Here is a 24,787-nt window from a genome sequence, read left to right as displayed (position 1 = left end):
CATTAAAAAAACACATTACAGAAAGTTAAAGGAAAGTGGGGTTGGTTATACTCCAAGACTAAAAGATGTTTCACGCATCGCACATGCTTTTGATATTGGCTTTTGATGCAGAACAACTAAGAAATGTGGAATTTTAGAATATATATATATATATATATATAATATGAAATATACTGCATGCACCACTGGCAACACAATAGTACAAGTTGGCAAAGATATATGAGTCATGCATCCACCATAATTATACTCATAATTTTGCAGTGAAAAGCAACAAAAGGGAGAAACAAAAGTAACATATGCTACAGCAATACATGAATAAATGAAAGATAAGGGATAGTATTGTGGGGAAGGTATGGGGTGATTATTGTAGGATCTAGTGCCCTAAACTTACTAGACTCTATATCAATTGAAGTTTGGAAAGTGACCCTACATCAACAAAAACCCAACGGTTTTCTCATAGGGTAGTGTCATAGTGAGGGCATGTAATAAGAGACTAGAGTCCTAGTGTGGGGTTAGTTAGTTTTCACATTTTTGTATAAGGATTAAAATCTCAAGGTTGAATAAAAATATTAACTATTATTGCATATGCTTCTACAGCTACCTAGCTATATATATATATATAAAACTATTGCAAATATATAGAAGTGTTGTACTTATACTTACCCATCATAATGTGCTTCATATATATAGAGTTATATATACATCTCAAATGGAATTATTTGGGTAAACTCGCCACTACTCAATAAAGTTCCTTTTCTAGAAATTTGGTTCATTTTTTGTGTCCCCATTCCTTTACATATGGTCCCACCCATCATTTTATGTGGCCTTCTCCTTATCCCTAGGTGGTATATATTGCAATAGTAATAATATGGTGTTAGTGTATTTATCAATCGATTTTTTAGAACAGTACTTGTTGAGAAAGGTAACTGCGAATCTTAAAATAGATTAGTTCTTATCCATAGGTTGAGAGGATACCCTTTATTATATCATAAAGATTAAGTTACACTATAATAATTTTATAATAAATCACGATTCTATACTTTTCATTTATTTGTCACTTCATCTACCCTTCTATTCTCGTTGGTCATAGAAATAAAACATGAATTAAATATATAATAATTTCACATCTTATAACCAATAAGAGTAGAAGAATATATGAAGTGATATAAAATTTGAGATAAAAGATGTGCTCATATATATATATATATATATATATATATATAAAAGTAATGGAACAGCATATATCATATTATAAAAGTAGCTCCATGGGATTAGTTTGTTCTTGTAACATGCTAACCCTAATTTGTAATTTCATATCTTCTATGTCTCTATCTTGAACAGGTAAATTGGCACGACATAAATCTTCCTTTGATATCTTAATATGTATAATAATGATATATAATTAAGGCCAGAATGACCCTATTGATGACTTAGTCAATTACTACTAATAAAAAATTAGTATACAACTAGTAAAAAGAGAACTTACCTTTCTAATAATAAACTAATTTAGACTTCACAAAACAAAAGTTTTGGATGGGATTTTAATTTCTTGAGAAAAATAGTATTTGAACATAGCTCAAAAATAAACTGGACCACCATGTGATGATGTAGGAGAGTTGAATATTTTTGCAAATAAAATTTGTGAATTGGATATGTTTATGATATATTCTCGTGTATAGGTTTAGGAAATTCTTCTAAAAAAAATTCTCCTAAAGTAGTTATATTAAAATAGTTATCAATTGGTTGGATATAAAAGTGCTTTTTTTATTTTTATTTTATACAACTTAAAATTGATTTAGAAATGGCTAATAGTGGAAAGAGATAAAAGAAATCTTTGTCTCCTTAGCTTATATTAGACTAGGGGATTAGCAAATAAATGTTTACATATATCCCATATATACATACATGCTTATTTTCAAGAAAAAAACATTAGAAAGAAACTATATTTCATTAGTGATAAATGATTTATTTAATGTTATATCACCCTAATAAATTAACCCAAAAAAACTCTTTTAACAATAAGAAAGTGACCTTACTTTCTATCCATATAAAACTGAGTAAGTGATTGAGTTAGACAATACTTTTTATGTTTAGGATGATTTTTAGAATAATTTGTTAAAACTTTGACCTAGCTCTATGCCTTGAAGATTACTAGTTTATATTTAGTCTTCTCCTACCTTAACATGTTGAAAGCTATAATGCATTGCTAAGCCTTTAAAAATCTATCAAAATAGGTTTTTGTTTAACCTAAACTATCACCTAACAAATTAAAACTGAGAACGAGTCTAAATAAATGTTGAATTTATGAGTGAGTCATTGTCCTTAAGAGAAGGAAATAAATGAGAAGAATAATGGAAGAAGAAGCCTCAATTGTGGTTGGTTTAGGGAGTATATCTTTTATCTCAAAATGTGTACCATTTCATATACCTATTGTTTCTTATTAGTTAGAAAATGTAAAATTAATATATATATATATATTTAATGAGAATAAAATGTCTCATCATACTATGAAATAACTTATCTCCTCCATCAACTAAAAGTATGACTTGTATACTTTTTTGTTCAGTTTTAGAAATATTTTTTGTTGAAATTGATTAAATATGACACATGTCATGATTTTGGTGACGGAATTAGATAAGTTATCTCCTTATATCACGAGATACTTTATTCTCATATTTTATTTTTTAGACTAATGAAAAATAAAATAGATACATAAAATGATACACATTTTGGTACGAGGTTTGTTTACCTAAGCCAATTCTTTTGTCTTTTGCAATGAGCTATAACTATCTCTAAACTAAAGTACTTCATTGTAGGCACATGACATATGTATATGTATGGATTCTATGGTTTGGGACCATTCTAAATTTTAAACAAAATCATGTAAAGGAAATCTAAAAATTAAATTTAGAACAATATTTAAGTTTCTAATTAACATGAGATCGAGCAAAACACACAAAACTGAATAAATTATTGATTAAGAAGATAATTAGCTCATTTGGTAGTAAGGATAGGTAATATATTGTGAGCATTGGAGTTCAAACTCTAATAATGTTGGGTATTCCAAGTGTGAGTGAAGAAGTCTCACATTGAGCAAAAATGAATGAGTTAAACAACATATACGTAGATGAACTCATAGATCTAATACCTTAATATTTTGAGTCAAGATGTGGTGTCTAACCCACTTGTATGCTTATTTCACTTAGCCCATGGAGGAATGTTATAACTTATGGATGAAGATCTCCCAACAAATAATAATACAATTCCATCATTTTTAATACATATTTTTCTTATCGAAAATAAAATAAAATATTGAAGTTGATTATATATATATATATATATATTACTCAAATATTTTTCATTTTTCTTTTGACCCTAATTTGAGTTTTTATTTAAATGTAACAATTCTCTTACATTTGCATATATATAACTCTCTTCTTCAAGGTTTTTCTACATTAAAGAAGAATAATGTTAATTTTTTGTTTTGTTTTTAAGAAAATTGTTAAACGTTTTCTACTATACCTTTATCATTTTCTATCTCCACCTTATCATAACAACCTTATCATAACAACTAATAGTTTACGAGGATAAAACTATAATTGTGAAAAACTAATTAACATACCTTGAAATTTTGAAACAAAATATAAATAACAACAAAACTTTTATAAAAAAGTTAATTTCACTTCATTTAATGTATACAAAAAATATGCTAGAGATGATAGATTGGTCCAATAATAAATGAGTAGAGATGTAAACAAAAGGCCACCAACCATAATAAAAATAGTTTCAATATTATCGAGTTTAGTCGATAATTTTTGGACATGAAATATGCTTAATTAGGCATTAATCCAAATCGACCCAACTTAAATCCATCTTGATAACCCTTTTGTAACCTTTATATCAATGACGATCACACGTCATTATTTTTATCGTACTTTGTATTCTCGTTACAAAACTTCATTTAATTAAAAACAAAAATTAATATTTTTATATTATTTTATGAAATTTGATTGATTATAAATATGAAGACGAAATTTTCTTGGGAAAGAATATCCTTTTTCACCTCTATGTATAAAAATTATATACATCCACCTACTTAAAAATATGAGATGCCCCACGAATAACATTCACTAGTGCTCCACTTTTTTGTTTTAAAAAACTAGCTTGTGTTAAAAACTAAAAGGAGAAGAGTGAGGGAGGTGGCACCACTTTCCTCCCAAGTCTTAATTGCCCTAGATCCTTAACGGGAATCTAGTCATGCCCTTCTTTTCTTTCCTTTTTTGTCATCAACATGTGAGAAGGGTGTGTCATTTCCTTGGAGTACTCAATACTTATATTTACAATGTTCGATTTCCTCTTTTCTCTGTTTCACTAATAGATTGGATGAAATAACCATTATATTGTTTTTTCTTTGTTGATATATGGATTTCGTGGATATGAATATCACTTGTTCTCCTATCTATTTTATCCCTAAATTAATAAAGTTTTTATTGCTGATAAAAAAAATACTTATCTTTGGGGATTAAGACAATAAAGTAATTAACAAAATGGGGGAAACGAAAGAATGTTAAAAGTGTTTTAAAGGTTTAAGAAAAAGAAAAATGAATCATAGAGTTTTGGAAATGGATTTGAACTCCATGTGAGTTGACTAGAAGTAAAAAGTTTTATGATATAAATCATACTCCATGTGAGGTTACGCCACTAATAGTTGCTAGAGAGGATCCAAATCCATAATATTTTATATTTTGAGAAGGGTTGTAGTTAATTTTATTTAGTTAATTTCCTTCTTATGTGTTCTTTACATAATTTTCTTAAGACACTTGTTGAGACAACAAATAAAATTATTAAGAGTCCATACAATTGATTAAAATACAAAATAAGTAAGGTGATAACATAGTAATATATTATATTATTATAACATATGTATTTGTAACATCAAACATTGAACCTATGAAGTCAATTTTATCTCGTTCTTTTGGGTATGAAATATATTTCCCCTTTAGTTCCTCTTTAGCATTGAATTGGTTCATCAAATTAGTGAATTTGGATTTCCATCGCTTTCTATTACTGCATGTCTTGTTGCTTCTCCATCAATTATAGAAAGCGAGAAAGAAATGTGTTTGAAATATATTTTTGTTATTTTGAGTTAATATTGGATTGACTAGTAATTAGTTTAAATTCACTTATCTTACATAACAAGTAATCATTGTAAATTTAATTTTCATAATTAAAACATTTATAAAATATATTAGTTACTTAGTTATGAATTTAATATAGTTAAGTCTCTTATATTTTCCATACAATAAGTTGATTAATTTCTTTGTATTCAATACATTCAATTCATTCAATCAATGAAATACACATTTCTTTTTTGCTCTTTCATTTATGATAAAATAAATTCAATGTTAAGCAATGTCTTTCATGTTGCTCTCTTACTTGCATTATTATGACATTCTCTATGTATCATCAAACCAATGTAAACCCATTTAAGGAAATAAAATATGTGATCTCAATGTCATTTTGAGAAATGAGATGAAAAAAAGGTAGAAATGAAAGAACTTAGCTTCCAATTGGTTAAGTAACAAGTTTTTCAAGTGATTCATATTTATAACCCAAATAAATAATGATAAGTCTCTCCTATATATATATATATATGGAAAGGACATTTGATTTCTGAAACTTCGTGAATGAAAATATTGCATGAAATCAAATTAAGTTAGGCAAACTAAATCTTAGAATAAAATAATGCTATATCACACTCTTTTAAACTTTAAGTCACTAAGCAAAGGCCATGTTTGTACCTTGAAAATTTGGGGAGCAAAAAAGTGAAAGGAATTTGGAGTTTCAACCAACATCCTTGTGTGATGCTTTTTACAACTACATTCATGGAACTTCAAGAAGATGACTAAAAAGTGGGTCAAAGTTTAAATTAAGTGATCAAGCTCTTGCCCATGGACTTGAAAGAGTAGGGGGATCATATCAAAATGTGCTAATTTTCTCCAATAAAGCCACCAACAACTTATTTAGTCCATGTAGGTGCAAGTTTGTCAGCAACCAAATTAACAAGATGTTGGTATAGTGGTATAAGGCTTCACTAGATTCTCAGAATAATCAAAAGATCACAGGTTCGATTCCTGGAAGCAACATTTATTAGGAAGGTCAGTCATGCACTCCGAAAGAGATTAGTTCCTTGTCCAAAAAGAATAGGAGATATTATGAAAAAGTAACGGAATGAACTCAAGACTAATGGTCAAGAAAAGGCAAAAATCTTTGATGGAATTTGAGATTTCCATAAGTTGATAAGTATATGACAATAATCCAACTAGGAGAATATAAAGAAATAAATAACTCAAATTAATAGGATAATAACATCATGTTGAATCATGTGACCATGCACATGCAATAATAACTCCTACTCCTAGTAAAAAGTCTCATACACCACTAAATATTCCAACCTAAACCAAAAAGAGATCATTCAAGCTATTACACTCGTATTTTAAATTGCGGTTACAATTGCATCTACCGTAAATTTTAAAAAAAATATAGTCACAATTATAATTATCTTCTCATTACAAAAACTTACAAAACTGTAATTTTACGATCATAATTATGATCGTATACGACAATTTAAAACACTTTACTCTCATGCCAAACATCCTCCAAAAAAATGATTTTTGATACTACTACCCACTTTTTTCCTAGCCCATCAATAAACCAGTCCACTAATCATGAAACCACACCTAGGTGCTAAAATATTAGAGCTATGATACAAAGATAAATAGCTAGGAATAAAATCACCATTCCTTGCTTTAATTGACCCTAACTTACACAGTATAATCTCCTTGTACCAAGAGCTTTCTCTATTCACCCAACAGAACTAAATTAAGCCAATGCAATTTTTTTATGCATGCTTTGTTTCCAAATTCCAAGGATATAATCTCTTCTGCATAGATTAAATATAACCTCCCACTAAGTCATCTTCTTTCGGGGTTTGACGTGCAAACTCATATATACTATCAATACATCATTTATAATAAAAATTTATATATCATTCACAGTAAAAATTTATATATTGTCTGCACATATATTTTTTCTCTACTTAATATGAAACATGTTTGGATAAGATTACCTCTATAATCTGAATCAGAAAATAATCCAAATCACATAATCTAGTTTAAGTAGCTCTATATTATAATTGATGTTATATAAAATAAAGAAATATAACACAAAATCTAAAAACAATAAAAAATTAATTATTTTGATTTTAACCAAAACACGAATAACTCAAAAGATAAATTTTGTGGGTAAGAAATTTTAGTTTTAGAGTGATTTGTTTTATGTTCCATTGGTTCATAATATTGATAGCAAATGTTAGCCTTAGTGTGGATACACAGGTAGAATCTTCATAATTTTGAAGAATAATATTAAATATTCAAGAATTATAGCTTTAAACTGAGTAGATAAATATTACACTTAATATATAAACTCTACATTAAATATCTAGATCACATACTATCTAGATCAAACACAGACAATAATATAAATACATACTTGCATTAATTTCAACTTTATGCATTTTCTAAAAAAAATTATTTTCTGAATTCATTTTACCCGTATGAATGAAACCTCACCACATGTATATTCGTACATACGGATGGATATATAAATATTGTCCACCTATAGTACTTGAAATTGGAATAGAAGACAATAAAAGGATGTTCTCTTTATTATTTTGTCTGAATTTTTTTGGATGTTATTAAATATTGCTAAAATTAGAGTAGTGATTTTCCACGTTGGATTTTTTTAAAGCTAATACGTAGTGTGAACATTTTCTGCTTATTTCATCCTTCTAATACTTGTTTTCCATCCATGTTAAGCACTCGGAATAAATTTATATTGTAAGAAAAACATTTAAATTTTAGAAAACTATAAGCACTCATAAAAATTATTCTAAAAAACTTGGGAGGATAGTTTTTGTCTCAATATTTTTAAGGGGTAAATCTCTTAACAATTCCCATTCAAAAATGTTTTTTATACTATAAGTCTGTATATTAAAAAAATTGGATAACTTTTTCAACAAAATATTGATAGAAATAATAAGAAAGATAAAATGTTTGATCGTACTTTCTTTTACTACAAATGAAGTATACAAATCCCGGTAAAAACAATAAAAATCAAGCACTTGGAATAATAAGCTAGAAAGTTTTCTTTTTCTGATTTAACAAAGCTAAAAAGTTTTTTATATGTTGCAAAGAAACTCCAAAAAATAAGAAGTAAATATATTGAATATAACAACAAAAAATTTAAACATTATAACAATTATGATGGTAAATGGGATAAGAAAACTAGCAATTTTGGAACAATATTAAATGCTAGAATTAAAAAAAGGAGAATATTTGGCCTTTTTGGGTTTGGGGATATTAATAAATATGAAGGGAACTTTGGTGTTGAAGAAGTTATTGTTTTGCAAGAGATAATTTTCATACCTCATTATAACTCATTTATTATTACAAGATGTATATTTTAGAGGGAATATTGATTCTTTAGGACACACAGGGGGGACTAAATGAAATGAATTGATAGAATGAAGAGAAGAAAAGGGAATAGAAGATAAAGTAAAGAAAGTAGGAAGTTTTCTTTATATGTTCATAAATTAATGGTCTTGAATATATATTTAGCTTGTTGGTCATAAATTAATGAGTTAAGCAATAAATTTATTTAAAAAGATATATTTGAGATGGTTGAATCATAATCATACAATAATTTCTGGATCGAAATTTGGAAATTATATTGAGTTAGGATCCTGTCCGGGAGATATCAGTAGAATATATTGAGTTATGATATGCTCATAGAGATCAAGATAAGTAGATTATATTGAGTTAAGATTAGAATCTTCTCCTAGAGAGATAAGTATATCCAAAACAACAAGAAAAATAACATTATATTACCACTTTTATCTTAGTGATACAATGAAATATTAATATTACCTCTAAATACAAATACAAAAGTAATAATTTGTCTTTCCAATACGGGAGCTGATTCTTTTCGGATTATATTATATATTATATAGAGAGAAGCAATGGGAGAAGAGTGCCTGCAAGAATTCTCACTTGATTTAACTATTTGGCCTTTATTTTGCTCTCCTTACAGTTGGGACCATTGTACAGCAAAGCATGCACAATGAATAACACCAAAAGTCAAAAAATAAAACTCAAAACAAACCTAACATTGTATACTCTCTTCTCTACCACACCATTGCCATTTCCTCTATACCCACACTCTATTACTAGCTACCCATATAGATAACCCCTTACCTTTATTAGATCAATAAACAAATTAATAAATATCATTATCTTATATATATTCAAGAGATTTGTTTACACCCAATTTAAGTTACACTTAATTCCAGCATTCTTTTTGTTAATTTCTGAGATTCAGTGGATAGGAGTACCACTTGTTCTCCTAATATTTTATCTCTTGATTAATAAAGTTTTCATTGCTGATAAAAAAAAAAATATCAGCCTTCCATTTTCTTAAATCCAACGGATCAAATGAGTGAAACTTAAAAGTTATTTAAGATTTTTTTTTTCTCTCATCATTTATTGCAATCACCCATTTGGTCAGTTAGATCTAAGAAAATGGGTGACTGAGATTGAGTGTAACCAGTTTAACTTAATTTGGGTGTAAACGGAGCCTCCTCACATATATGTATTAAAAATGGGTGACTGAGATTGAGTGTAACCAGTGTAACTTAATTTGGGTGTAAACGGATCCCTCTTTACATATATGTGAGGATGAATCCGTTTACACCTAAATTAAGTTACACTGGTTACACTCAATCTCACTAACCCATTTTCTTAGATCCAACTAACCAAATGGGTGAGTACAATAAATGATGAGAGAGAGAAAACGAAATCTTAAATAACTTTTAAGTTTCACTCATTTGGTCCGTTGGATTTAAGAAAATGAAGAGCTGAAATTAAGTGTAAATAATGTAATTTAATTTGGGTATAAACAGATCTCATATTATATATATATATATATCTTATATATTATTTTTCATATAGTTGTTATAGGGAGGGCAAACATAGCATGCTAAATTCTTGCCTTGGGATATGAATATCATGAGCAGAAAATAATTTAATTTGTAAGGGTAAGACTATATATAATAACCTTCTTTAGATTTGAGCAAGTGAGAGTTTTTATATAGCTATTACTATGAAAACCATATCTAATTTAACTAATAAGATATAAGATACTAGTCTTTGCATTCAAGTGCAAATTAAAAGTTTTAGTGCTTCAGCATTTAATTGAATCCTTCATATAATTGTTTTATAAGGGTACAAATACAATGTCATCTTAAATTGTCACAAACTATATAGTTACCAAATTCTATTCTTAATCTTCTAAGGAAAAATGTATTATTTTTAGATAATAAAAGGATAATTTGATAACAAACCCATGATAATAATAACTTCATGATAGGATAATAAAAATGTAACTAAAAATATGCATCCTAAAAAGTACTGTGGCTACTTGTAAACTCAAAGAATTTTATCAATTGAGTAATTAGCTAGCCCTATACCTTAATCTTTTTCCCCCTTTCATATAAGTATGAAAAATTAAGAGAGTTATAAGGTCATTACTTTTGGAACAACTTTCCTTTTAATCTCAAGCCAGAAGCATATATTATGGTACAAATTATACCAAATATGATGAAAACCACAAGTTGCTCAAATATGGGGAAGATCCTCTTCATTATTGGAGACAACCCTGCAAACAAAAGTAAAAGAAAAAATAACATTATGACGTTTTTTATCTTTTAGGTATAAATATAATTAATGTTATGAAACTTTAGTCGGATATCAAACCGGATGATGTCTCGTATTAGGTTTAACCAGTTAAACTGTCTGATCGGATGGTTGATTTAATATATAATTAATTATTTTTATATATAAATATATAAGTGTAAAATTTTATATAATTATATTGAACTAACATATCTCGATCTTTTCTTGAACTAAAGTAAAACAAAACATTAGACCAACATTCCATTTTTTAAAATTTTAAGTGAACCATCATTTTAACTTCCCGAGTTATTATGGTTTAACCGGGTTTAGCACGGTCGGATCGTAATTTCCCCGGTTCAAACTGGTCAAACTACTCATTCGGTCAAGACTAAAAACCAAAGCCGTTTTTAAATCCGTATAGCGATCTTACTAGTCTGACTGTCCAATCCAGTCCGAAATTCTCATAACCCTACATGTAATAACATTTTAATCGTGATAAGGAAGTGTAAAAACAACAACTCTCCTATCAAGAACCACATACAAACACATTACCAACATTATTCATGGGCCCCACGTAATTGTAGTAATCCCTTCTCTCTATGCATCTATCTATCTATTCATTTCTCTTTCATGTTCTCTTTCTTAAGAATAATAAAGCTGAAAGATTTTTTTTGCTGATTTTCCTAGTTGTAAAGAAGCTTCATGTGAAGGTAACTATATACTTGTTAACTAAAACCCCACATGACATGAATTCTTTCTCTTCCTATCTCTCTCTCAATTATTCTTTGTAGGTCAACAATAACAACAACAATGTTTTTTTGTTGAATTCTTCATGGCTTGTCTTTCTTTAGGGTTTGAACTTTGAAAATTGTTGTCAAAATTTATAAGCACACACCAACTTTTTATAAATTTTTGTGTACTAAGAAGAGATCCTCCTTTTGTTTTTCTTTATATCAGGAAATTCTGGGTTAAATATCTTCTTCATACTATATAATATTACTTATTGGTAAGGTTTTAATTATTTGACCTCATAATATATTATCTTCTTTATATATACTCAAATTCAATTTGGTCTTTTTTTATTTTATTTTTTCCATTCCTACCCTCTTCCCTTAATTTATATAGTAATATAATCATATTTCATTTCATTTCATTTTATTCTTTCTATTATATTATTGTTTTTCTTAGATCCAGAGGTTTATATATTATTATTATTATTATTATTAACAGAATTGAAGGTGGGTCAGTGATAATTTCATGGATTTGATTCAACAAGTTAAAGGGTATTCTGATAGCAGAGAAGAAGAAGAAGAATTTGATGAGGAAGTAGCAGCAACTGCAGAAGAAGAAGAAGAAGATAATATTACAATCCCAAGAGAAGAAAGTAGTAGCAGTAAGCACTTATGTTCCTTTTCTTCTCCCTATGCAACAAATTATATTATAACTCCTTGTCCTCATCACCATATATAATAATAAAAAAAAACAATTTTTCTATTCTGTGTTCATAAATATCAGTTCAGAAATCATAAAAAAGTAGTGATGAAATAATAATATTTATTATTTTGAGAAGTGATAAACTTGGTTTTCTTTTTCATGAAAAATTATATATTTTTATTCAATTCCTAAATAGATATTCATCATGAACACAAAAGTAAAAAAATTGATAAATAAATACTCATCTTAATCATATAGTACTATATATGGTTGAGGATGTTTCATGATCATGATGATTAATCTAAATCTCTCACCATTAAATTATGTTTGTTAGGGTTACATGAACAAGATGCAGCAACTTCCAACTACAATTTGATGATTCAAAGAAAACAGCAGCATCAGAAGTTAGAGTTGTTGGATTTGTCACTAGGAAGTAACAAAAACAAGAACAATAATGAAGCAAAATTTCAACAAGGAGTAGTAATTGGTGGTGGTTGTGGAAGTACTACTACTCCTAATGATGCCACTTGTTCTTCATCAATATCTTCAACCAACAATGAGGGAAGAATTAGTAGTAATAATAATAATGTGGAGAAAGAACACATGTTTGATAAAGTTGTAACACCAAGTGATGTAGGGAAATTGAACAGACTTGTGATACCAAAACAACATGCTGAAAAGTATTTTCCACTTGATTCATCATCAAATGAAAAGGGTCTTCTCTTAAACTTTGAAGACAGAAATGGGAAATTATGGAGGTTTAGGTACTCTTATTGGAATAGTAGTCAAAGCTATGTTATGACAAAAGGATGGAGCCGTTTTGTTAAGGATAAGAAGCTTGATTCTGGTGACATTGTTTCATTCAAACGTGGCGTTGGTGATTTAGATAGACATAGATTGTATATAGATTGGAAAAGAAGAAGTGATAATCATCATCATGCTCATAATAATAATAATCTTCTTCTTCATGATCCTTCACAAACAACAATTATCTCACCCTTGTTTCTTCCAAATCATTATTCTATTCCTTGGGGTGGTGGAAGATTATACTCTTTACCTTCTCCGAATGCAACAACTCCTACTACTACTACTACTATGCTTCCTCCTCGCCACAATAACGATCATTTTCATCATAGCTTCAACTATAATAGCACTATGTATAATACCTCTCATCAACAAGAACTACAATTTCATCAGCAATACTATGATGGTTGCAGTGGAAGTGGACTAGGTTACTTAAGGTCAACACCATCAATGTCAATGCATCAAATTGGTGACCAAAGCTTGCAAGATATGAGAGGGAATATTATTGCTCCTATGATCATTGATTCTGTGCCAGTTACTTATCAACAAAATCCACAAAATGGTGGTGTAGGTATTGCTAGTAGTAGTGCTAGTAATTCAGGAAAAATGTTAAGGCTATTTGGGGTGAACATGGAATGTTCTTCTTCATCACCAAATGATGATTCAAAATAATGCTTGTTGCCATCTTCAACTTCATCTTCAACTTCAGTGCTTTTTGATTTGGATCCATCTTTGCAATACAAGAAGTGAGGTGAATGATTAGAAGAATTGATGAGCAAAGTAATAATGAAGGAGATATATAGTTTCTAAGTTAGTTGGTTTTGCTTTTTCTACACTTTCTTTTGCAGCACTTTCATTGTTTTTCTTCTCTTTGTCTCACCAGCTACAAAAGAAAAACCTTGCTCCCTAAACTTTCTTCATCATTTTCTTCTTCTTTTCATCAGTAATCACTGTTTATCATTATTTGAACTTTCTAGTATATCTTAAGCTCTTCAAAGTGTTAATTAGGAAATGAATTTCATTAGACCGTTCAATTGTGTATATATAATAGAATATAAATATATATTATATTATGTTTATCATGATAATTTACATAAGATATATAACATTACTATAATATCCAACCTTATTAAACCATATGGTATATCTAGGTGTGTTGTTGCATCAATATATATATTTAATCTTTGTGTTCTCTCTCTTTTCATTGCATTTAATGGTTCACAGAAAAGCTTGTTGCTTTCTTCTTTGTTCTTCTAATGTGTTTCTGTTAGCTTTGTTGGGTTGATGTGGATCATAACACTGTTGCTTCTGTTTCTGCTTAGTTAGCAATTTTAGCTTTGCAGTGATAATGAGCAGAAAGTTGTTACAACTGTAAGAAAAAGTGATTTTTTTCTGCTCTTTCATCCATATTTGGTTACTATATATATCATTTATTGATACCACTAGTTATTTTTAATGATATTCCTTATCTTCTCTTTAATTATACTATAGTTTTTTGGTTTATTCAATTGTGAAATCCTACGTTGAATATTAAAGGAGGAGTGAAAAAGTTTATAAGCAGAAAATACCTATGAAACTAATTCCTTAAGAGTTAGTTTGAGAGTTTGATTTTGGAGGGGAAGAAAAGGCTTGGGAGCCATGAATTACACTTGTGAGATGACTCCCAAGCCTTCTATTTCCCTTCTTTCCCCTCCAAAATCCAACTCCGAAACTAATCCTGAGGTTTTGGTTCAAGACATGGTGTTTCACTTGTGACTCTCCACTCTTCCCATACCCCGATAACAATGGAACTCTATGGTAATTGAAGGCTCATCGGTCGTATTCTGGTCCGACAATATATACATATTCAGCAGCTAGCAACTAGCCTTTTTGTCTGGATCATCACTACTTAGAATGCTTCACCTCTAAAGGTTGATAGAGTAAGCATTCTAATTATAATTATGTGTATATTGTTTCTGATCTATGATACTTTGCTTATCGTAATTGTATACATACAAATTATTTATCCTTCAAAGACTTGTGTTATATTATATATCCTTATGTTTTATCCGTATGTTTTATTCTCTCATTGGTTAAAAAAATATAGTTTAAAAATATATATGTATCAATTGAATAAAGTCAAGGAACTTAATTTAGGTTATGACCAAGTACTAGTTTATCATTTATATATAAACTATATATAGAGGACATAAAATGTGATGATAATAATAACAAATTGAAGTTTTTTTCTCTTGTAAAACAATTGAGGTTTACCCAAATATAATTTTTTTTTGTTTCTCACATGTATCATCGCACTGGAGGCAATCCTGTCCGAGCCGGAAATATCTACAGGTACGTGGGGTTAACTCTCCCAGCAGACATTTTTTCCATCCACAAGACTCGAGACCTTGCTTAAGGGGAATCAAACATGTACCACTTGAACCAATGCTCGTACATATATACCATTTTGCTTGAAAGACATTTAATTATATACATATACTTGATTGAATCATATTTTCCAAGTTTTATTAGCATCACATTAATTACAAATAGACTGTTCATAGCATAAAAAGGAGAGATTAAACAATGTTATGTTGTTACAGTGTGATAATAGAAAGCAAATTAAATTAAAGTGAAATGTATAGAAAACCGTAAGATCCATAGTAATTAACTAAGGGAGATAAGACTGACATGTATGAGTAGGACTTTTCCTTTGTTACACACACTTGAATGTGATGCTTTTTTGTTGTTGTTGAAATGATAAGAGTATCTTAGATACTATTTATAAAATATTATGGTATATCGTTCAATCTATATAGCTGACTCACCTAATAGGATAAAAGCTTAGTTATAGTTGTATATTTCTAATGCATGTTTCAAGGTAAGAAGGATGACACAAATCTAGGTAATGTTGTCAACTAAAATTGTAAATTGTTTTATTTGATTTAGTATTTAGATTTTGTGTTTGGTACTCATTAAATTAAGAATTGGTTTGTTTTGATTTTACTATTTGAATAAGTGAATATGATTGAATTATTGGGTGTTAAATATTAAGTAGTACTAAACTTGTAAACTCACATATAAATGGATGTTATATCTAAAAAATTAGAATAAGTGCACCAAGACTATATAATTCAAATATTCACTATATGATATATAGTGGGAGATGTATCCATATATTTAAAGCTATAAATAGTAATAATTATGAAGATTTTTTTGAGTGATGTTATTTACAGTAAAAAAAAATTTATATCAAATTTACAGCATAATTATATATTTATAAAAAATAGGTAGAGAGGAATTTGTCAAAGTTATCTGCAAATATCAGTAGTATATATTTTTCTTCCAAAGTTTAGTGTATGAATGTATATAAGACAATGTTTGTCATTTATATCGTGGCACTCTCACCATAATTGAGTTCATATACTTTTCTATTTGTTTTCTAGCTATAAGGGTGTTTTATGCAAAAGGGGCAAAATAAATTATGGGTTTTTCCTATAAGAATAAATATATGATTTTACATATTAACTCCAAGTAAATATACTTGCTCCCAATTTCCTTCATTCATTATTTTTTGGGATCTAGTAGCTTCTATTGATATATTTAATTTTTTGGGTGATCAAGATGGTGATATTATAGTGATATTAAGGTGGTGGAGGTGATGGTCATGGGAATAATGACTATTTATCTTTGAGGTCATGGGTTCGAGTCGTAAAAAGTTTTCCTTTATATATATGAAATATTTAAGCTGGTAGATATCATGCTCAATATATTTATGGACTCAAGGTCACACGTTAAAATTAGGGTATTACATGGTCGAAATAATGGTGGTTGTCATCAATGTGGGTGTAGTATTTGATCTCATAAATCTCAATACATTTCACTATAATTCGTATAGGAGAAAAGGCCTAACACAAGAGTTTTTTAATAAAAAATATTGGATGGGATCAAGGCCTCTCCATTAAAATATTCATCATTGTTATAGTTTTCTTAATCCAAAATCTAAAATATAAAGTTTATAATTCTTTTTACTTATATGTTTTCTTTAATGTATTTATTCATTTAATTTTAATGTGAGACTCATTCACTATATTATACACACCTAAAATACTCAACAATTTATACCAAAAAAATATGGTTTTCAAGTTCAATTTTGAACACTTATATTTTGGTTCTACTATTTTTTTTGTGATTTTGGTTCCAACTTATATTCTCATTCCATTATATTTCCATCCAAATCCTTAATAGAATTGCTTATGTGGCAAATATTATCCATCATGGCATTAGAAGTGTCACTCTACATGGCACAAAAAGTTATAATGTGGTGTTTTAGTCTCACATATTTTTCTATTGTACAAAATTTGTCCCCATTTTATTTTGTGAAAAAATAACCCCTTTTTGTAGTATTAATCTACTTTTCAATTAAATAATAGGTATAAATGATTTTGATAATGTTGGACATTGCTAAGAGGTTAAGTTGTTATGGTTAGTTTCTTAACACCAAGCAATTTGAATTACTTTGTTATATCACAACTTTGAGATAATATTTGAATTGGGTAAGGTGAATAATTCATAAAACAACAACATAGGATTAATATAATGTGCTCTATCATACACGAACATGTGTGCAAAACTTGAATGGATCATTATATAAAATGTTAATATCATTTAACTTCAATAGTGTGATTTAATATTGTATTTCACTTGTTATTGAATTTGTATAAAGTCAAAATTGAAAGTTGTACCAACAAGGTGTTAATTTAGTGGTATAAGGCATTGCTAGATTCGGAAAATGACCAAAAGGTAAGAAGATACCCTTCATATTAAAAAATATAAATTAGTTAATGGGGTATCAAGTTGCGTTACTCGATATTAAAGTACATTTGTATAAATAAAACATGTCTACACAAACAATAAGCATACACATGCTTGATTCCCCTTAAGCAAGGTCTCGGGTTCGAGTCTTGTGGATAGGAAAAATGTCTGTTGGGAAAGTTAGCCTCATGTACCTGTAGATGTTTCCGGCTCGGACATGATCGCCTCCAGTACAAGGATACATGTGGGAAACTAAAAACAAATAAACATACGTTGAAAGGTTTGAAAGTTACTATCCCTAATACAAACTTCACACTACCCATACCCAAGTAATCTTAGATCTCAATTGAAGGGTTAATTAATTGGACAAGGAGGCTTGCATTATTATTTATACAATAAATATAAAGCAGCTTGTACCATAAAGTTAGAGGCTCTTCACCCTTTAACTTCTCATGTTGGCCTTCCATTAATTAAGTGGAAATTTGATCATTGGACACATGAAGTGTCCATCAGTCATATCAATCCAAATCATTATATAATTTTGGACCACATTCCACTTTCACACCAAAAAAAATTATGTTGGGACAATATATGAGTAATACAAATGAAATGTAGTATTATCAACTTTTCATGTTTAATTATTATTGACTTAAAAAGTAATACAAATAAATGATAAATAATTTATTGGTTATGTATAAATCTTTATGGTGAAAATAAATTGATATTACAATCTTCCATTTTACCATATATAAAAAAAGAGTATTAAATTTATATTGATAGTGTAAAGATATATACATAGTTAGTGCATCATTTATCGTTCATTTTGAATTACTTTTTTTGGAAGTCAATCATGAATAAAAGTAAATGATGGATAATACGATAACAGTGTAAAAAACTTTTACACTGTTAATATATATATATCTTTCTCATAAAAAATTGATCTCATATTAATGTGTATGTATCACTTTATTCATTGTGTATTTTGAGTATGCATTGTTGATGTTACGTTTTTTTGTATTGTATTCATCCATAGTGTAATAAACTTCTATTCTATCAACATAGAACAATTTTCTCATATCCTTATCTTACTTTGAACAACATATATGGGAAAAATGTTTAATATAATTCTATTCTTATCTTTATGAAAATATAGGATAAGGGGTCAGATTCATGCACATTGATTGTGGTTGAGGACCATGCAGCCAAATACTGGGGAGGGAAAGGATACATGTGATCGAATCCTTGGTCCCAATAGTGACTTAAGATAAGCAACTTTAATTTATATTTCCTACAATGATAATGATCTGATCCTACCCACTTCGATCACAGTAGGACTTGAATATGATCCGACTCGAATATAATCGAGTTTCATTGTGTGTAGGGTCAAATTCGGTTCAAAGATTAGATCCGAACAGTATTTAGGGCAGGTAAATGATTAATATTATTGATTCTTTTCATCATATATACATATATGTAATTAATAAAATATCTACATATAACATTTCATATGTTAAATTAAATGTCTATACTAATAAGTAGTTTTAAGAAAATTTTATCAAAAAATGTATGGATTATATTTAATTGGATCTATAGTCCAATTCGAGTTCAAAAGTTGGTCCGACTTATATTTGTATTCGAGATAGCCATAAGTCAAGGGTCAATTTTGGTTTAAAAAATGTTTCAACCAACATTTAGGGTCAAATAAGGAACAAGTCATATCCAACCCAACCCGACCTATATTCGCTCATATTTCCTGCTAAGGGCATTAGTTAAATAATCAATAATGTATGAAAGCCATTTACCATTTTTTTTTTAAAAAAAAATACTTACTCATGTTGATTTAAATGTGAATTTGATTATACCGGCTAGTAATTTGTTATAATGGGTTTTAGGATAGATTACTATTTTAACCCTTGAAATTGTAAGTTTATTTTAGTCCTGCAACTATGATAATTCATCAATCAAATAGGCCTAATTTTGTACTTGTATCAATATTTAAGAGCCTAACTATATGGCCCGTCCTTATAATTCCAGGGAGCAAAATAATAATTTCCTAAAATTAAAGACTAATTTAACCTACACTTATAATTTAGAAAGTAATGAGGATATATCAATGTTGATTGTATTTAAATTTCTTTCAAGAGATAATTTACATTGATGTGGAAAGCAAAGTAGAATGTGAGAATAGTATTATATAGAGTAAATTATACCGACATCCCCTGAGTTTTAGTGAAATTATATAAATCACTCCTCACTTTTCTACACCTAGACAGACCCCCATAATTTTTATACTTTCATTACACTAACACTAACCACTCATGCATGAGAAATAAGTGTAATTTTTTAAACAAAAAATGTGATAAATGTAATTAAGTTTAAAAAAACATGTATATTGTGGAGACAAGTCCAAATAATATATGAGTCGATAACACTTTATTATTTTTTGTTCGTTACGATATAGTATAAGAGCAATTTAAACAACATCTCTTTAGAATTTTTGATGCATTTTATAACAAAAAAATAATAAAGATACATTGATTTGTATATTATTTGGATTTTTCCTCACAATATACCATGTTTTATTTAACATAATTGCATTCATCGCATTTTTTTGTTTAAAATATTACATTTATTTATCATGCGGGGGTGGTCAGTGTAATGAAAGCATAAAAACCTAGGGGAGGTTTGTGTAGGTGTAGAAAAGTGAGGGTTGATTTATGTAATTTCTGTTATATATATATATACAATGAGAGATATATTTACATTTGAGTTAAGTTACACTCAATCTCAGTTATCCATTTTCTTAAATCCAACGAATCAAATGGATTAAACTTAAAAGTTATTTAAAATTTCTCTCATCCTATTCATTCTTATGATCCATTAATTTAAGAAAATTAATAACTGAGAATTAGTGTAAATATCTTAATATATATATATATATTTAGTGTAATGATTTATACACAATCAATATATCATTAACCGTTTATTTATATTACTTATATTTAAAAGTTAACAATAATTAAATATAAATGGTTGATGATTGTAAAAAATTGTTTGGGTAGATACATTTTTTTTCCTAATGTGAGAGTCTCTCTCTTTTTTTTTTGAGCCAATACCAAGTAATACAATTTTTATGTAAGCCACTAGCTTCTGATTTTTGTAGGTAAACTTATCCTACTAGATTATGCCATGCCACATGGCAACCCTATATCTCACTACTGAATTACACTCATATCCTTAAAGATAAGACTTTACAAATTTGCATTAATTTTTTCCCAATAATCAAACATATACACAAGTATCATTGTCACTTACCAATTCATTTTTTTTGGTTTTTCAATCAAAGGTAAGGGCCTGCCATGGCTTCTGCTTGTGCTTCTTCTGCCATTGCAGCTGTTTCCATAAGGCAAGTTTGTACACTCACTACATTACATGCTCATATATTCATGTATACTGATTCTTTACAAATTATAGAAACCCTTTATTTGAATATTATTGTATACTATATCTAAGTTAGAAAGATGTACCATATGCTAATATAAATATGATATAGTTCTTTAACTAGTAATGTATACTTATGTGAACCTTGATGTAATTCACATTGGTGATCGGTATTATAGAGATTCAACAAAGCTTTACGTTGGTTGTCGAATGCAAATGCCTAACAGAACCTGCACCTTTTATTAGGGCTTAGGATCGGCTATGTATAGCATCATCAAGTACATGTAGGTAGGTTTTATATTCATAGATATTCAAACATTGCATGCATTGACATGATTGAGCAATACTTGTGAAAGATGTACCATATGCTAATTAATATGAACTATGATGTAATTCATATCATAGAGATTCGATAAAGTTTTACGTTGGTTGTCGAATGTGTAACATAACCTTCACATTTTATCTGGGCTTGGGATCGACTATGTATAGCATCATACACACACAGACACAAGCAGATTTTAGATATTCAAACATTGCATGCATTGACATGATTGAACAATACTTGTGAAAGATGTACCATATGGTAATTAATATGAACCATGATGTAATTCATATCGTTGATCCATATCATAGAGATTCGACAAAGTTTTTATTCGTTGGATGTCGAATACCTAACACAACATGTGCATTTTATCCGAACTTATGACGGACTATGTATAGCATCATACACACACAGACAGAGGCAGGTTCTAGATATTCAAACATTGCATGCATTGACATGATTGAACAAAACTTGTTGATTTGTGAATGCATGCAGTTCCCAAAAGAATGGATCATCATTTGGAGTCACCAAAGCTTCTTTTCTTAGTGGAAGGAAAATGAAAGTGAACAAATACAAAACACCAAATGGAGGAAAATCAAGCACTACAGTGTGTGTAGCAGCTGAACCTGACAGACCTTTGTGGTTCCCAGGCAGCATCCCTCCTCCATGGCTTGATGGCAGTCTCCCTGGAGACTTTGGGTTTGATCCTCTAGGTCTTTGTAAGTGATCAAAATCCTTTATTTAGGTTTAAATAAGTAAATAGTGCTTATAAGTATGGTTACTTTAGGTTTTAGTCACTATAATTTTGAGTAAAAAGCATATTTTGGTCCTTCGAAATTTTTGTGTGTACGAAATTTGGTCCCAGGGAATATGGAAAACTCAAAATGGTCTCCGAAAATATCAAAACGTAGGTCTAGTTTGTGTGTACGAAATTAGTTATTTTTAGCCTTTTTTATGACCCTTGATAGGAACTATATTGACTCACATTCACATTCTGTGGGTACTAGTTTGAGTTTTTACTTTTTTCCGTGATCAAACTGGTACACGCAGAAATTTATTTTTAGAGTAAATATTCATTTTAGTCCCTCACGTTTTTCAACCTTACCAGTTTGGTCCTTCAAAAATTGAAAAACTCAAAATGGTTCCAAATTTTTTTAAATGTTAGTCAAATTAGTTTCTATCAACTGTTGTAAAACATGCTAAAAATGATTAATTTCACTCACATTTAATACTTTTGGAGACCATTTTGGATTTTTCAATTTTTCAATTTTTGAGGGACTAAACTGGTAAAATAAAAAAAACACGAAAGACTGAAATGAGTATTTACTCTTATTTTTAAGCACGAAACTGAGTATTCACACTAATTTATTTTTTGAGGACCATTTACATGTTTAAGCCTTCTTTCTATTATTGTTAGTAATCCTTATTCCTTGTTATTATGAATCCAAATGACACCAAAAAATGGCTTTTTTTTTTGGTTTGTTAGCATCTGATCCTGAGAGTCTAAGATGGAATGTTCAATCAGAGTTAGTTCATTGCAGATGGGCAATGTTAGGTGCTGCAGGAATTTTCATTCCAGAATTTCTAACAAAGATTGGTATCTTAAACACACCTTCATGGTACACAGCAGGAGAACAAGAATATTTCACAGACACAACAACACTTTTCATAGTTGAACTCATTTTCATTGGTTGGGCTGAGGGTAGAAGATGGGTTGATATTATCAAACCAGGTAGTGTTAACACTGACCCTATCTTCCCTAACAATAAGCTCACAGGGACTGATGTTGGTTACCCTGGTGGGCTTTGGTTTGACCCTTTTGGATGGGGAAATGGTTCACCTCAGAAGCTTAAGGAATTGAGAACTAAGGAGATTAAGAATGGAAGATTGGCTATGTTGGCTGTGATTGGTGCTTGGTTTCAGCATATTTATACTGGAACTGGTCCTATTGAGAATCTCTTTGCACATCTTGCAGATCCTGGTCATGCTACTGTTTTTGCTGTAAGTTTAACTAACAACACCTAGGATTTTATCATCATAGTACAAAACTACTTGGTTTTCTTTATGTGTTCGCCGTAGTGTTTTCCAATAAAGATGTGACATGTGTATCATTTTTATCAATGAAAATATAACATGTGTAATAGCTGTTACGCGTGCTATATTTTTAGAGTAAATAACAATTTTAATCCCTCGTATTTTTTTGACCTTGTCAGTTTAGTCCTTCAAAAAAAAAAAGATCTAAAATGGTCTCCAAATGTGGGTCAAATGAGTTATTTTGAGGTCAAATTAGTCTTTACCAAGGGTTGTAAAACATGCTAAAAAAACTAATTTAACCTACATTTGAAATTTTTGGGAACCATTTTATGTCTTTTCTTTTTTGAATGACTAAACTAGTAAGATTGTAAAATATGAGACTAAAATGGGTATTTACTCATATTTTTATTGTGTTGTAAGATATATTTTGGTCTCTCAAAACTTTTGTGTGTACCAATTTGGTCTCTGGAAATTTGAAAACCCCAAATTAGTTTCCAAATGTATCAAACATAGGTCAAATTAGTCATTTTTAGTATTTTTTTTATGACCCTAACATGGACTACATTGTCTCACATTCACAATTTTAGTAACATGTGTATCAATGAAATATAACATGTGTAATAGCTATTACACATTTTATATTTTTATCAGTGAACGTGATTTACGATAGAACATAATAACGTCGTTTAATTCATGTAGCTGACCTTACCTAGTGTGATAAAGGCTTGGCTGTTGTGTATATTGTGATTTCAATTATTATGGAATTGCTTTTACTTACTTTTATCTATATATGATGACTATTTTCAGGCTTTCACCAACAAGTGAGAAGGATAAGAAAAAAGTGTGGTGAGTTTGAAAACATGGGAGAAACATTGTTCAACATGTTTAGAACAAGTAATAGAACTCAAACTCAAATGTTTTAGGAGAGGAGTGTTCATTCATGTTAGTAGAAAGATTTGTAATGTGGCTAATTCTATCTATGTTATGCACACGATGATATGAATGTAAGTTCAGGTAATAATCACATTTGTGCATTAGATGTTAACCTGGCAAACTTGGTTAGCAAAATGTACTATCCGGCCGAGGTCTCCTCACATAGATCGACTTACCTCTTTGATCGTCAATGTGAGACTTCTTCACTATACTCACGACCATCCGATGTGAGCGT

The 24,787-nt window shown here is 29.2% G+C and overlaps 2 protein-coding genes across 4 annotated transcripts; both read left to right on the top strand.

Annotated features, from left to right (window-relative positions):
• LOC109329487 (B3 domain-containing transcription factor NGA1-like) lies at positions 11,404-13,909 on the top strand. 2 transcript variants are annotated; one of them, XR_002105539.1, is made up of 4 exons: positions 11,404-11,500; positions 12,021-12,183; positions 12,559-13,774; positions 13,810-13,909. XR_002105539.1 is itself a non-coding variant. In XM_019563169.1 (3 exons), the coding sequence occupies exons 2-3, from the start codon at positions 12,048-12,050 to the stop codon at positions 13,698-13,700; spliced, it is 1,278 nt and encodes a 425-aa protein (XP_019418714.1). In that variant the 5' UTR covers positions 11,404-11,500; positions 12,021-12,047; the 3' UTR covers positions 13,701-13,909. The 2 variants fall into 2 exon arrangements, 1 of the variants encoding a protein (XP_019418714.1); XM_019563169.1 differs by having other exon boundaries at positions 12,559-13,909.
• Positions 21,088-24,618, top strand: LOC109329490 (chlorophyll a-b binding protein 7, chloroplastic-like). 2 transcript variants are annotated; one of them, XM_019563172.1, is made up of 5 exons: positions 21,088-21,228; positions 22,081-22,304; positions 23,072-23,586; positions 24,427-24,442; positions 24,484-24,618. In XM_019563172.1, coding segments are annotated over exons 1-5 (804 nt in total). In that variant the 5' UTR covers positions 21,088-21,181; the 3' UTR covers positions 24,486-24,618. The 2 variants fall into 2 exon arrangements, with proteins under 2 accessions (XP_019418717.1, XP_019418718.1); XM_019563173.1 differs by having other exon boundaries at positions 24,427-24,448; positions 24,487-24,618.

Source organism: Lupinus angustifolius, chromosome LG16 (assembly GCF_001865875.1).
Source record: "Lupinus angustifolius cultivar Tanjil chromosome LG16, LupAngTanjil_v1.0, whole genome shotgun sequence".
Lineage (NCBI taxonomy): Eukaryota > Viridiplantae > Streptophyta > Magnoliopsida > Fabales > Fabaceae > Lupinus > Lupinus angustifolius.
Note: the sequence above shows the minus strand (reverse complement) of the source record. Positions and strands in the feature narration are given on the sequence as shown.